This window comes from Sipha flava, unplaced genomic scaffold (genome assembly GCF_003268045.1).
Source record: "Sipha flava isolate LNK unplaced genomic scaffold, YSA_version1 130_pilon_pilon, whole genome shotgun sequence".
Lineage (NCBI taxonomy): Eukaryota > Metazoa > Arthropoda > Insecta > Hemiptera > Aphididae > Sipha > Sipha flava.
This window is the reverse complement of record NW_020271756.1, coordinates 150323-163280: the sequence shown is the minus strand read 5'-3', so window position 1 is coordinate 163280 and position 12958 is coordinate 150323. Positions and strand designations below refer to the sequence as shown.

Genomic DNA, 12958 nt, shown 5'->3' with positions numbered 1-12958 from the left:
TACTATTCTAAAACAGTAAACAATAAAAATATGGTTGTATATCTAATAATAATATAAAATGTAGAAATATAAGTAGTTTATTTTCTCAATATTTCTACCAATAAAATAATAATTCTAAAAACCATTAATAGATAATATAATATTTATGTTAATGTTTACTTATCTATCTGATTTATATAAATACAATATACAAAAGCTCTAAAAACAGGTTATCACAGATAATATATTATTTATTTTTAATTTAATTTTATTCTAAAACTACTCAGTATAAAACTATTGGACCAAATTTTGGTGTTTTAGGAATAACCAATTTACAAATAACATTTTATTGGATAACTTTTTATCACATGTAAACAATTATAAAACAATACATTTTATAAAGAATGTAAATAACAGCTATTTAAAATTAAAATAAGTATAGAGTAAGATTTAGTTATTTAAACATCTATCATTCATCTAGAACTAATCAAAATAAATATTTATAAAGGAAACACTAATGAAGTTAACTAAGACAAAATGTCTGCATATGCATTTGAAAAACTATGACCATGGTAACTAGTTAATAAATTATATTTGGTTCTGATATTACTTATCTAAAAATATTGAACTGGAACATTGACGGAGCTGTTCTCTTTAGAATAAATGGTTTGAATGGAAACCTTTGGTTTTGTGAATCTTCTTGCTTTAACGAGGATAGTTCATTAAAATGTTCTGGTGCAGCGTCATGTTTTGGAAAATTGTTGGGTTTTACTAATGGATACCTAGTAACCTTTTTACTAGGAATAATTGACGGTGTTGGTTTTTTTATCATGTTAAAATCATGGCTTATTTCTGGTTTGAGTATTTCAACAACTTTATTGGGAGGAACTATAACTTCAACTGGTAATTTTCTAGGAGGTAGAGGAGGCGCCACTGTTCTTGGTGGTATAGGTGGTCTGAATGCCTTATCTATTTTACTCAGTCGTGGAGGTACAGGAGGAACATCATTAGCAGTTTTGAATGTGACTGGTGAAAAGACAGAGTCTTCTGCTTCCCTTTTATCCATTTGAATAACTAATGAACCAGATGAACTTAATTTTCTTCTACCTTGAACATCCATGTCTTTAGAAGAAACTGAAGGTACACGTATTTTAGGCTTAATTCCTGGTGACTTGAGATTTAACTCTGGCCATTTTCGTGGATATTTTAGAAGTTGTTTACAATTTCTTGGTTCAATCACCAACGATTTTTCAAACAAATAGGTACTTATATCAGTGTCAATTTTATCGTTGAACGGATTTAAATTCTCTAAAAATTTTTTTATTTTAGGCTCTATATTTAAACAGTAAGGTTGATTTTGGTATTGCTGAATTTCTCCAATGATTTCAGCCACTTTCCGCCGTTTATTAAAGTTTATTAAATTCGGGCTGTTAATTAAACAATCAGGATTGCCTTCTTCAATATGCAATATATTTGTTAAATACATGCCCATAAATGGTACACATGGCGGGTTTATACTTCTCAATTTTTCTTGATATTTTCTAAAATGATGATTACTCAATTCTCGAGCATCTTCTAGTGCCCTTTCAAGCCTGGCATTAATAGCTTGGAATGTAAATTTCAGGCGAAAAACTGCAGCTGAACTCATAGCTGAATGAACACCTAATACCCCATTGAAATTATTGAGTTCATCTAATGCCATCATTACTTCAATAAATCTCGATACAATGGCTACTCTTTCTTCAAAATTTTCACATTCAACAACAACTTTTTCAATCCAACGGCTAAAATTTGTAGTATGTTTGATTAACCTCAGTAAATGTGGTGAGTTTATTTCTTTATCCTTTTTAGTCCATACTGATCCAACTAACTCTGAAGGTTTAACAGCTCTATAATTTTCTGATTCAATAAGAGTTAGTTGTCTGGCAAACTCTATAGGGTGCACAAGGAGTATATTAAATTCTTCATTTTCATTAAAATCCATATGAACTTCAATTGGTGGAGGTGGCGAATCAAATGCAAATGTTATCTCTTTTTGAGCTTCAGTAGTTTTTCTTTGGAGTATTTTAATAACAGAATCTGCCCATTTTTTCATTGATTTTCCATTTATGGAGTCTAAGAATGTATGCAGTTTATCTAGTAGACTTGGATCACGCTGATAATCATAATAATGATAGTCAATCCAATGTCTTATTACATTTAATACTCTAAACTGAACAGGTACTAAATATTCTTTTCTAAATCTTTTGTTTTCATCTCTAAGACTTTCTGAATCCATAGTATTGACAAAAGGCTCAGGAATATTGTACCTTTCAATTAATAGTTCCAACAAATCATGAGGTGAACAAAAACTACGATAAGTAGTTAAAAATGTTTTAACAAATTTTGGGTCTGCATAAATATGATAAGTCAAACGCTCAATAAGTTTTAATAAAACAGCACCTTTAATAAGAGGTACACCATTATTTTCTTTTTCTTCAAAAATAATATTTGAACGAGAATCAGGTTCAATAAATCTATATTCTTTTACTGAAGGTAATCTTAATGGAAATTTTTTATCTTCATCATGCAGTATACTGTTTAAAGTTCTGTCCAACATACTTTTAGTGTTCAACATCACTAGATCGGCCATCCAATTAGCTTTCTCTTGAAAAGTATTAGCAACTAATATTATTGGGGGTTGTAACCGAGGAGCTATTTCAAAAAAGTGTTTTGTCTCTTCTGTATCTTCTCTGTCCACTATTTCCACTTTTCTTATAAACAACTTTTCTTTTAGTTTAAATTCAGATAAACCACCAACCAGTTGAGAGCTAACCGACACAGATGTCCTTTTATTGTTTGATTTGCATAACAGAAGAACACCATCAAATAGAATGGCTTTACGTTCTGAACAACGTTTACCTCCACTTGAAACTTTTATAAGTGTTCCTTCTCTTATAAACTCTGTGCAACATTGTCCCATATCCTTACCATCCCAACCGTCAACTGATTTTTGAACTTCATTAAGTTTTTCAATGGCTAACAATCGTCTAGGAGTAGCATTAATTTTGAGTCCAAATTCTTTGACATTATCTGGTAAGTTAACTTTATTGGCAACAGATGTCATTTGTAACTGGAGAGGCCTCAGAATACCTTCTACTTGTTCTAAACATTCTTTATCAAGTTGAGATGGAGAAAGTTGATGTAATATTTTAATATACTCAAAATAAAGTATACAATGCCATAAGGGTAAGAGTAACAATTTTGGAAAATAATATTTTACAGCTTCTTTAAAACCATAACCAGCAGATTGTAGTAAAATTGAAACTTCTGGTTTACCAATTAAATTAAAAAATATATTCCTGCATTGTTTTTTAACAATATCATTTGCATAGCGTGCAAACACATCAAATTCAGCAGCTTCAGCTAATTCTTCAATACAACAACCAACTGTAGCAGATTTGTCTTCAGCAATTTCTAATATATCTTCAATTGAACTTAAAAACAATCCAGTGGCCTTACAAATATCTGTTATGTTGTTAAACATGCTATCCAATTCTTGACTACTACCTGTTGGAATGATTCGATCAATTTCTTCTTTGAAAATTTTTAAAATTAAATGTAAATCTCTGATAAGCTGCCTCTCATCATGCATTAAATCTCTTATAACTTCTTCATAAGTAGTAGTTCTTTGAATCTTATCAATACCTAAATCAGACAAATTCAAATCGTTATTATCATCATGCTGGCCAAATAAATCCATTAATACTTTATCACCACATATCGCAACACGGAGATCTTCGAAACCGATTTCAACACGGTGTATATTCTTCACATAATTACCCGCTAATTTTAATATATCTGCTGCAATATATTCTAAAACTGCCGTTATATACAGAGCTACCTGATAATCCAGCTTATACTGCAATATTTCTTTTTGAACTAAATTATGAATTTTATCAGTAGGTAACACCAGTGGAATTTTTTTTTTGTTCTTTTCCAGTGCATCTTTTGCATCCTTGATAGCCCATTTCTCAATCGGCTTGGGAAACGATCGTTTCACCTGGTCTTCGATATCGAGCACGGTGTGTGGTTGTGATGGCCGCAGAGTGAGTATCTCCAGACACTGTATCACTAACATTTCAACATATTCCAATGCTTCATCACTTGCTGTCAACGATGGATGCACTTGTTCGGTGACCTTCTTCAACGATCCGATCAGTAGTCCACTCCATTTCGATGGATTGCATTGTATTTGTATACAAATGCATTTCTCAATTTCAGCCTTACTAAGAGACGCCATTGTTCACGCCGTGAACAAATTGTGCACTATCTGTCGTGTGTTATCATTTTCGTGTAACACAACACAAGGGGTTCAAATCTCATTCTATTGCAGCGGTTCCCAACCTGTGGTACGCGGAGAAATTATTTTTAAAAAAAATAGTTTTATTTTTATTACTATTACCATTCGATATTATTTGGTTTATTTTATATTAGCCGATTTAATAAATATTTATGACATAAAAACAAAATGAGCGTAAAAGACAACTTAAGACCTAAGTTACCAATATGGATCGCGGTATTGACGTCCTAATTCATTCAATACAAAATAAACTGTCTCATTTAACACTTAATATTCATTCATTTTGTTTTAAATTAATAATAACTGCAAATATTTTACTCTATGTTATTTTTTACGCATAAAATACTTATTTATTTATGTGGTTTAAATTAATAGAATTAATTATAAAAAAAAGACTTCATATATGTAAAATAATACCATTTTATTTATTGATGAGTAAAAAAAAAAAGGATATTAATTCGAGTGGTACGTGAATATTTTTCAAAATGTGTAAGTGGTATGCAAATTTAAAAAAAATTGGGAACTGCTGTTCTATGATCGAGGGACAACAAATCTGAATGGCTGCAAAATGGCCGACTAAGGCATCATATGTTCCTTATCAGATATCACAAAATATAAGTATCCATTATCAATAACATTTCACTCTAAATACCTCGGTCTCGAAATGTACTGTAACCATATACATCATAATCATATGTATAGCAACACAACATATAGAACGTTACCAAAAAATGTGATTTTACTAGACGTACCAAATTGATTTATTTTATTTTATTTTGTTGTTTTTTAATTTTTTTATTTGTTTATTTTATTATCTTAGTGTTTATCTACATTTTATTTTACTCCAAAGTACGAATATAGTATAATTGTTATTGGCATTTTTATAATCGGATACGACAAGAAGAATATGTATAGAGAAACTAGAGAATTTACATAAATTTGAAAATGTAATTACTGAAAAACTATTGTTTTCCGCTTGTTTCTTTTTGCACCATATTTTTTAAGACGGTGAAATATCTGCTTAAAAATAAAAAAAACCGAAAGTCGTGGGGTAGCTAAAGTAGATTTTCTCCTAAAATAATTGTACTCACAAAAATATAACTATTACGGAAATCCGAATCGAAAAATCTACCAATGGTGAAAAATAATGGTGTAGTTAAAAAATGTAACGTTCAGTTTAGAAATTCGTATCAGCCGAGCGTTATTTACAGTCGTTTATTTCGTCGTGCGTGCTCAACGAGTAAATCAAATAGGTACTAACGATTTAAATAGACCGGTAACGTATTTTCGTTAAATATTGATTTTTTTGGTTTTTCCCTAACCATTTATTTTTTCACAGCCATTTGCTCCTAAATTATTTTCCACTAGTATGTGTGTATTGTTTGTTATGTTTTTAATTATTTTATCGTAATCGTAAACGTCCTGTTCTAAAAATGAATACAAACCGAACAGCGATAACGGGTAAACGTGTAAACGAAAACACCTCTCAGTTAACGCCACGATTAAAGATATATTATTATACATATATTATATATATTATAAGGATATATCTTTAATTATGCTTAACATCATGACGACTCGTGAAAGCATCGGGCCTAAGTTGAAAAGGGTCACAATGTATCGACTCGTTTTTATTTTTATTTTATATGACGAAAAAATGTATATTTAAATTGGAATAAATTATAATTTTTCTATATTGTGAATTAAACGTATTTTATAATCGTAGGGTAACAAGTAAAAAGTACTGTTTTAATAATTCATTGTTATTACACTACAATATACGAAAATATTGTACACATTTAGATTAATTTTTTTCTACAAAGCAAGCCCGGATTAAGGGGGGGCAGAGGAGGCCATTGCCCTGGGCTTATAACGGATATCAAACAATAGTAGGCCCCTGATGGATATTAGGTTATTTTCATTTGTTTACTCTTTTTTTAGCTCGTATAAAATACAAATATAAAATAGTATATAGTTTTATGGTTTTGTGTACAAAGAGTAATGTTTTAAAGATAATTAATACCGATGATATAATTGGAGGGTTTGCTTCCCAAAAATAAAGAAAAAATTATTTATATACATAAAATTTTTATTTTTTGTATAAAAAAAAAAAAAAAAAACAAGAAATAAATTTATAAATTAGAATACAAGTTTTTTTTGTCTCTGAAATATTATTAAATGTGGTATGAGTTCACACCGGAAGAAGAAATAGAGACGAATACGCGGTTATGGATTTCAAGCTGACTGATGTAATGATGTAAATATTTCGTAACTACGATGTAGTATTAGTGGACGCTGTTCGTGGACATCGATGTATAATTTATTTTTTTCAGTTATATATAACTTATTTGTTGCCTATATACATATAGTTGGTTGTCAAAAGTTAATAAATTAATAAATATTTGTGTACAGTATTTTAAATATACTTTTATGAAAAACATTTTTTATTTTAACCATCGTAAGTTAATCATTTATATTCACTTTAGTGACTTATCTGCTTGCAAGTAAGACGCGTAGGGCTTCTGATCAGTCCTAACCTCTGTGCCCGGGTACACATCTCGCGACGCATTTCACGTTTTAAAAATCGAAACGGTACTAAAATTAACCATCGAACTTAACAATTTTAAATTACACACAAAATTGTTAACTATTCTAAATTCTTTGATTTCCGCACTTTCGTGTAATTCTTTCTTTGGTAATCCAATGCGTCAATTGAATTTTATAGTGGAGAGACTTGTTATAACTTCTTCTTCTGACTTATTAATACGGGCCATTAAGGTTCTTTGCCGCTTCCACAATCCTTCTCCACTGATCTCTATCCATTGCCATATCGATGCTGAAAGTGTTGTTTTTTTTGGGCAGGTCTCTTCGCCGTATCAAACCACATCTGGTGTAGTCTCCCCAAAAATCTGTGGGCGCCACTGGGAACAAGTCATGCAATGTGTTCATTAAAATTACAGAAATGGTCTTGAGACCAAAGTATTTTTGGACTACAAGATTCCTATCCTATCTAAAATCAACAGTACCATGTCAGGATTTTGTACATGGAGATAGTGAATCCAAAACGTCAGTGTACGAGATAATGTATACGCAAGGAAATTTGGTAGTTTATGGCGTGTACAAAAAAATACACGGCCCCCTGGGCAACGCGTGAACCAAGTACATAACAGTAAACGAGTTATATAGTTAGTGGTGACACAAACAGCTGAAATGTCGGTTAAAATTGAATATAACTTATTATAATGGTAGTTATGAAGTTCACTCGTGGTTCTTTCCAAATTAAAAACGTAAATTTTTCAGTCAAGTAGGCAAATAAGTTAATCAGCGAAGTGTTCGGAACAGTGCTGCAACTACAAAATAGGAGGCCCGTGTGCGGTAATTATATTAGGCCCTTCCTAGGATTTATTTTTGTTGTACGTCTTATTTATAAGTATCAATTTTTTTAGGTTTTAAAACACGTTTCACATCAGTTAGTGTATGATATATGCAGTACCGGATCTAGGGGGGGGGCGATCCGGGGCCCATGCCCCGGGCCCTAATTTTAGAGGGGCGCAAATTTCAAATTTTTAACTTATCATTTTTATTACATTTTAATTTTTTTTTAAAACAAATTGAATCTTTTGTATTGAATTACATGAGTATTTCAAATTAAATAGTTTTAATTCATAATAGTCACACTGGTAAAGATTAAGATAAGATATTTGTCATTTCATATCATATTATATTATTGATTTTATCATTTTGCTAAAAATAGCCAAAAACACAACCGGGCCACTCTGCAATTATTATAAACCAATGTTGTATACTTGTATCGGTTAGTCGTAGACGAACTAATTGGACAATGATAAGCCGACAACAAAGTATTGCGTATTCATGTGTGTGTATTTTCTGCTATTTAACAGTTGTACTTATTTATTATAACAGTGTTTAGCGTTCACTTCACTATTCAGTGGACGATATTTAATGAATGTGTATGATTATGTGAAAAGGGAATGTTCATATTTAACTAAATATTTATTTAAGTGTACCTTACAAGTTATTGTATAATTTTTTTGTTATGGAACAGTCTAAAAAAAAAAAAATTATCAGGTTGCGAGTTCCGGAAAAAAGCTCTCGAAAAAAAAAAAGAAAATGAGCGAACTTCGGCGTATTTTCATAATTGGCTGGGTAATAATAATACACAATGTAGCGCAGGTTAGAAACTATTTATAATTATTATTCTATATTATAATTATTAGAACCATATAGTATTATAATAATTAATGACGTGATTTATTATTATAATAATTTATTACTCTCAATATAAGTATTATTTTAGAATTTAATACCTAACCACGAGTATGAAACAGGTATAACTTTTAAAATAATAGTTTTCGGAAAACTTTGTGAATTAATTTTTATAATATATTGAAATAATACAGTAAAATACTGCCCTGTTAAGGAAGAATGCCGTAAGTTTTCTACATGACATTTTGAGTAAAATTGATTTTAATGTTTTGTAATTATTGGTTGTTCTATTTTCATAAATATAATATTTTTCAAACTAAAATACATAATTTCTATTAAAAAAATACCTAACAAATGCAATGGAACTGTTCAATTTTATTTCATCGAGATATTCTGATTTTGATATTTATACTAAGAACGCTATAAATTATTTAGAATTGTTTACTAAGCAAAAACGCCGTAATTCCAGTTACAGTTTTTTTACCTAGCATACGAAAATGTACTGATCACTAAAATATTAAAATAATATAGAGAAGTGAACCAAATATGTGTGTGGTGAGTAACAGTATACAACAGTGAAATCCCAAACATTATCATTTATCAGTAATTTAAAATTAATTTATTAGACACGGCATTATTACGACATGTTTCCTAAACAACAATGCCGTAAATATAGATTATGAGTAAAGTGCTAAGTAAAACCACTGTATATGATATTAATATTATATACACTAAGAGACATACGGAAATATTTCTTAGCAAGTATGTTTACGGCGTTTTTGCCGAGTATTGATAATATTTAATTACAATTGCGGCATTATAATTTTTTTACAAGGGCCTATACCTGGATTTATTATAAATATCTAATATTTTATAGAAAATGAAGAGAATGGGACAGATGTTGAAGAGGATGAGAATACTGAGAAATGTAGTTCTGGAGTAATTGTCGAGGAAATAAATTCTGATCATGAAAAAGATCAAAATCTAAATGTGTCCGAATTTATGTCATTGAAATTAAGTGGAAATGAAACTTTGGATTTCAAAGATTGTGGTACATGGCCTGAAAAAATAATAGATTCTCAAAGAACCCATATTGTTAGAATGAGAATGAACTATATTGAAAAATTGAATCTTACTCGTACTAAATCTGAAAGAGAAGGGCGTTCTGTTAATGTTTCTTGGTTTTTCAAAAATTTTGTAAATGGAAATCAATGTCGACGAACTTGGCTTAGCTATTCCAAATCAAAAAATGCATTATTTTGTGTACCATGCAAATTGTTTTTAAATTCAAACGACAAAAATATATCAAAATTAGCATTAGATGGGTTTATTAATTGGAAGAAAGTATCAGAAAGAATACCAGAACATGAAAATTCTAATATTCATAAAAAGTATTTTTGTTCATGGAAAATGCTTGAAATGTCAATTTGTGAAGGTAAAGGAATTGATATAGAGTTACAAAATGCAATAAAATTAGAAGAAAATCATTGGAGATTAGTATTGAAAACAATAATTGACATAATTATGCATCTAGCAATGGAGAACAGTGCTTTTCGTGGAACTGACGAAATTGTTTCTAATATAGGTAAATCTAATCAAAGTGGAAAATTTTTAAATTTGGTAAATTTAATATCTCATTATAACGAGCCTCTAAGAATTCATCTTGAACGTCATAAAAAAGGAAGTATTACATATTTTTCACACGAAATTCAAAATTAATTTTTAGAAATTATTGCAAATAAAGTTAGAAATACAATTTTATCAAAAATTAAAAGCGCTACATATTATTCATTATTATTCGACTGCACGCCAGATATCTCACATGAAGAGCAAATGTCTCAAGTTATTCGTTATGTTGTTGTAAATGAAAATGGATGTGAAATTGTGGAAAGTTTTCTAGGTTTTTAAAAAAACTGGTGAGGCAATAACAGAAGATATTTTGAGAAGCTTGTCTAATCATAGTATTGATTTATCCTACTGTCGCGGTCAGTCATATGACAATGGAGGTATTATGGCTGGGAAATGGAAAGGTGTTCAAGCTAGGATCAGTTCTAAAAACTCTTTGGCTAGGTTTATTCCTTGTACGGCCCACAGTCTAAACTTAGTAGGCTTATATGCCGCTAAATGTTCACCGGAATTAGAAAAATTCTTTGGTATTGTTCAAAAATTGTTCAATTTTTTCTCTAGTTCTACTCAGAGATGGGATATTCTTAAAGAACATCTTAAATGTTCATTGAAAGGTTACAGTACGACCAGATGGTCTGCAAAGCAACGCGCAGTTAAATCATTATATTTGCAGTTAGCCCAAGTTATTCATGCCTGTAAGTTACTTAAAAATAGTAATTTATGTGAAGAAGCAAGTGTTGAATTAAATTGTTTGTTGAAAGGGATAAAAAATTTTAATTTTATATGTATGTTAATAATATGGAATAAAATATTAACTGCAATTGATAGAATAAATGTGATTTTACAAAAACAGAACATTACAATAGATATATCTCAACACTTAAAAGGTCTGATACATTTTATTGAGAAATTTAGGGAAGAAGGTATTGAAGAAGCACTTGATGAATCAAAACAAAAATCATCTGAACTATCAATAGAACCGGTATTTCCATCGATTCTAGCTAGAAAAAAGAAAAAAATGCCTGGTGAATTAGCGGAGGACGAATCATCAAAATTATCCGAAGAAAATAAATTTAAAATTTTAATGAAAAACGTCTGTGATAGAATCTTGAACGGTTTAAAAGAAAGATTTGATTCCATTGATGAAGCTGCAAAAGATTTTTCTTTTTTAGATGGAAAGTTTTTATTTAGTATGCCAACAATTCAATTAAAAAAACATGCTATGGACTTTTGTGTAAAATATGAAAAAGACATTGACAAAAATGAATTAATTTTAGAGTTGGATAGATTTACTCAACATGTAATTCAATTGGATAATAAATTAATAAATGCTCGTTCACATGAAATTTTAAATTTTATTCTTAAAAATGGTCTTCAAGATGTTTATCCCAACATATTTACAGCCTATCAAATATTTTTGACATTACCCGTAACATCAGCATCTTGTGAACGCAGTTTTAGTAAACTGAAACTAATTAAATCATATTTAAGATCAACTACAAAACAAACAAGATTAAATAACCTGTCAATGATATCCATTGAGCACGAAGTTGCTAAATCCATAAATTATGAAGATATCATTAACGAATTCGCATCAAAAAAATCAAGAAAAATTATTATTAAATAGAAACAAGAAAATTATTATTTTTTAACTCTACTATAGATTCTAAGGCTTCATTAAGTTATGATATAGGTTTAAATTCTAAATTATTTGTTTTTTATTGAAAATAAACATTTCCATAATATATAAATATTAAATATATATATATATATATATATATATTTATAATTTCTTTATTTATTGAGTGAATATTTAAAATTTAAATTGCCTATAATAATCCTTATTCTGATACACTTTAGGACACATGCATTTTTTATTGGTAACTTTTAGGGGCGCTAATATTATGTTGTGCCCCGGGTTACATAATTTGTAGATCCGGTACTGGATATATGTATATATATATATCAAAGATATTTATGTAATACATTTATTTAAGTAGTTTAGGTAGGTATGTTGTATGCCTACTCAAATACTCAATGGACTCATTGTTAAATAAATATTATATTACTCTAAAATATTAAAACATCCTTACCTGAAAAAAAGTTTCTTTTTATTATAAGATAATAATATAATATTATTAAATAATTGTGTGTTTGTAAAGTGTAGTCTATTTTAGGCTGGGACTAGGGGCCTCCCTAAATGTATGTAAGCCTTGGGGCCCGTGCGCACGGCACACTTGCACACCTGATTTTTGCGGCACTGGTTCGGAAGCGCTGTGGATACAGTGATGTAACCATTTTGCGATTTTTAACTGTTGTTACTAATATAACTAATGTTACATGTACGTTTATCTGATAGTTATAACCGATAAGTTACATATTATTATTATTTTTTTTTATATTCACTTATTAGTTTTTTTTCTATGTAATTTTTTTCAACAGTGGCGCACATGTGTTCCGACGGCAGACCTCGGTCAAAGTCCAAGATCGCTTCCGTTATCGCCATTTGGGTACAGCACGATGGTAGCGTACACCCGCCTACGTACATAATAGGTTATAAAATACGCGCAATAATAACTCGAACATACGCCGATTTACACGTGTGTTGCGCTGACCACCAGCCGAATTCTGTTTAGTCGCGCGCCGCGTCATCTCCCGTCCAGAAACGTAGTACATCGTAATTATATTCACGTTTTTCTCTCGACCGGTTTGCCAACCGACCAATCCGTCGTCGTTGCTTCTCCCACATCGCGGGGCAGCCCGACCATTTACGTTGCAACACAT

The 12958-nt window shown here is 30.1% G+C and overlaps 3 protein-coding genes across 4 annotated transcripts; 2 read left to right on the top strand and 1 right to left on the bottom strand.

The window, feature by feature from the left end:
• Positions 1-383: 383 nt before the first annotated feature.
• Positions 384-4372, bottom strand: LOC112694512 (protein son of sevenless-like). Of its 2 annotated transcripts, XM_025570003.1 has the most exons (2): positions 3728-3817; positions 385-3666 (listed from the first exon to the last, which is right to left on the bottom strand). In XM_025570003.1, exon 2 carries the CDS (start codon positions 3611-3613, stop codon positions 590-592), a length of 3024 nt encoding a protein of 1007 aa, XP_025425788.1. In that variant the 5' UTR covers positions 3614-3666; positions 3728-3817; the 3' UTR covers positions 385-589. The 2 variants fall into 2 exon arrangements, with proteins under 2 accessions (XP_025425787.1, XP_025425788.1); XM_025570002.1 differs by having other exon boundaries at positions 384-4372.
• Positions 4373-9192: 4820 nt separating this feature from the next.
• On the top strand, positions 9193-11478 carry LOC112694447. The gene is made up of 5 exons (XM_025569911.1): positions 9193-9214; positions 9426-10168; positions 10449-10869; positions 11041-11324; positions 11452-11478. Exons 1-5 carry the CDS (start codon positions 9193-9195, stop codon positions 11476-11478), a joined length of 1497 nt encoding a protein of 498 aa, XP_025425696.1.
• Positions 11479-12356: 878 nt separating this feature from the next.
• LOC112694581 lies at positions 12357-12829 on the top strand. Its single transcript, XM_025570099.1, has 2 exons — positions 12357-12516; positions 12617-12829. The coding sequence occupies exons 1-2, from the start codon at positions 12375-12377 to the stop codon at positions 12808-12810; spliced, it is 336 nt and encodes a 111-aa protein (XP_025425884.1). The 5' UTR covers positions 12357-12374; the 3' UTR covers positions 12811-12829.
• Positions 12830-12958: the final 129 nt, after the last annotated feature.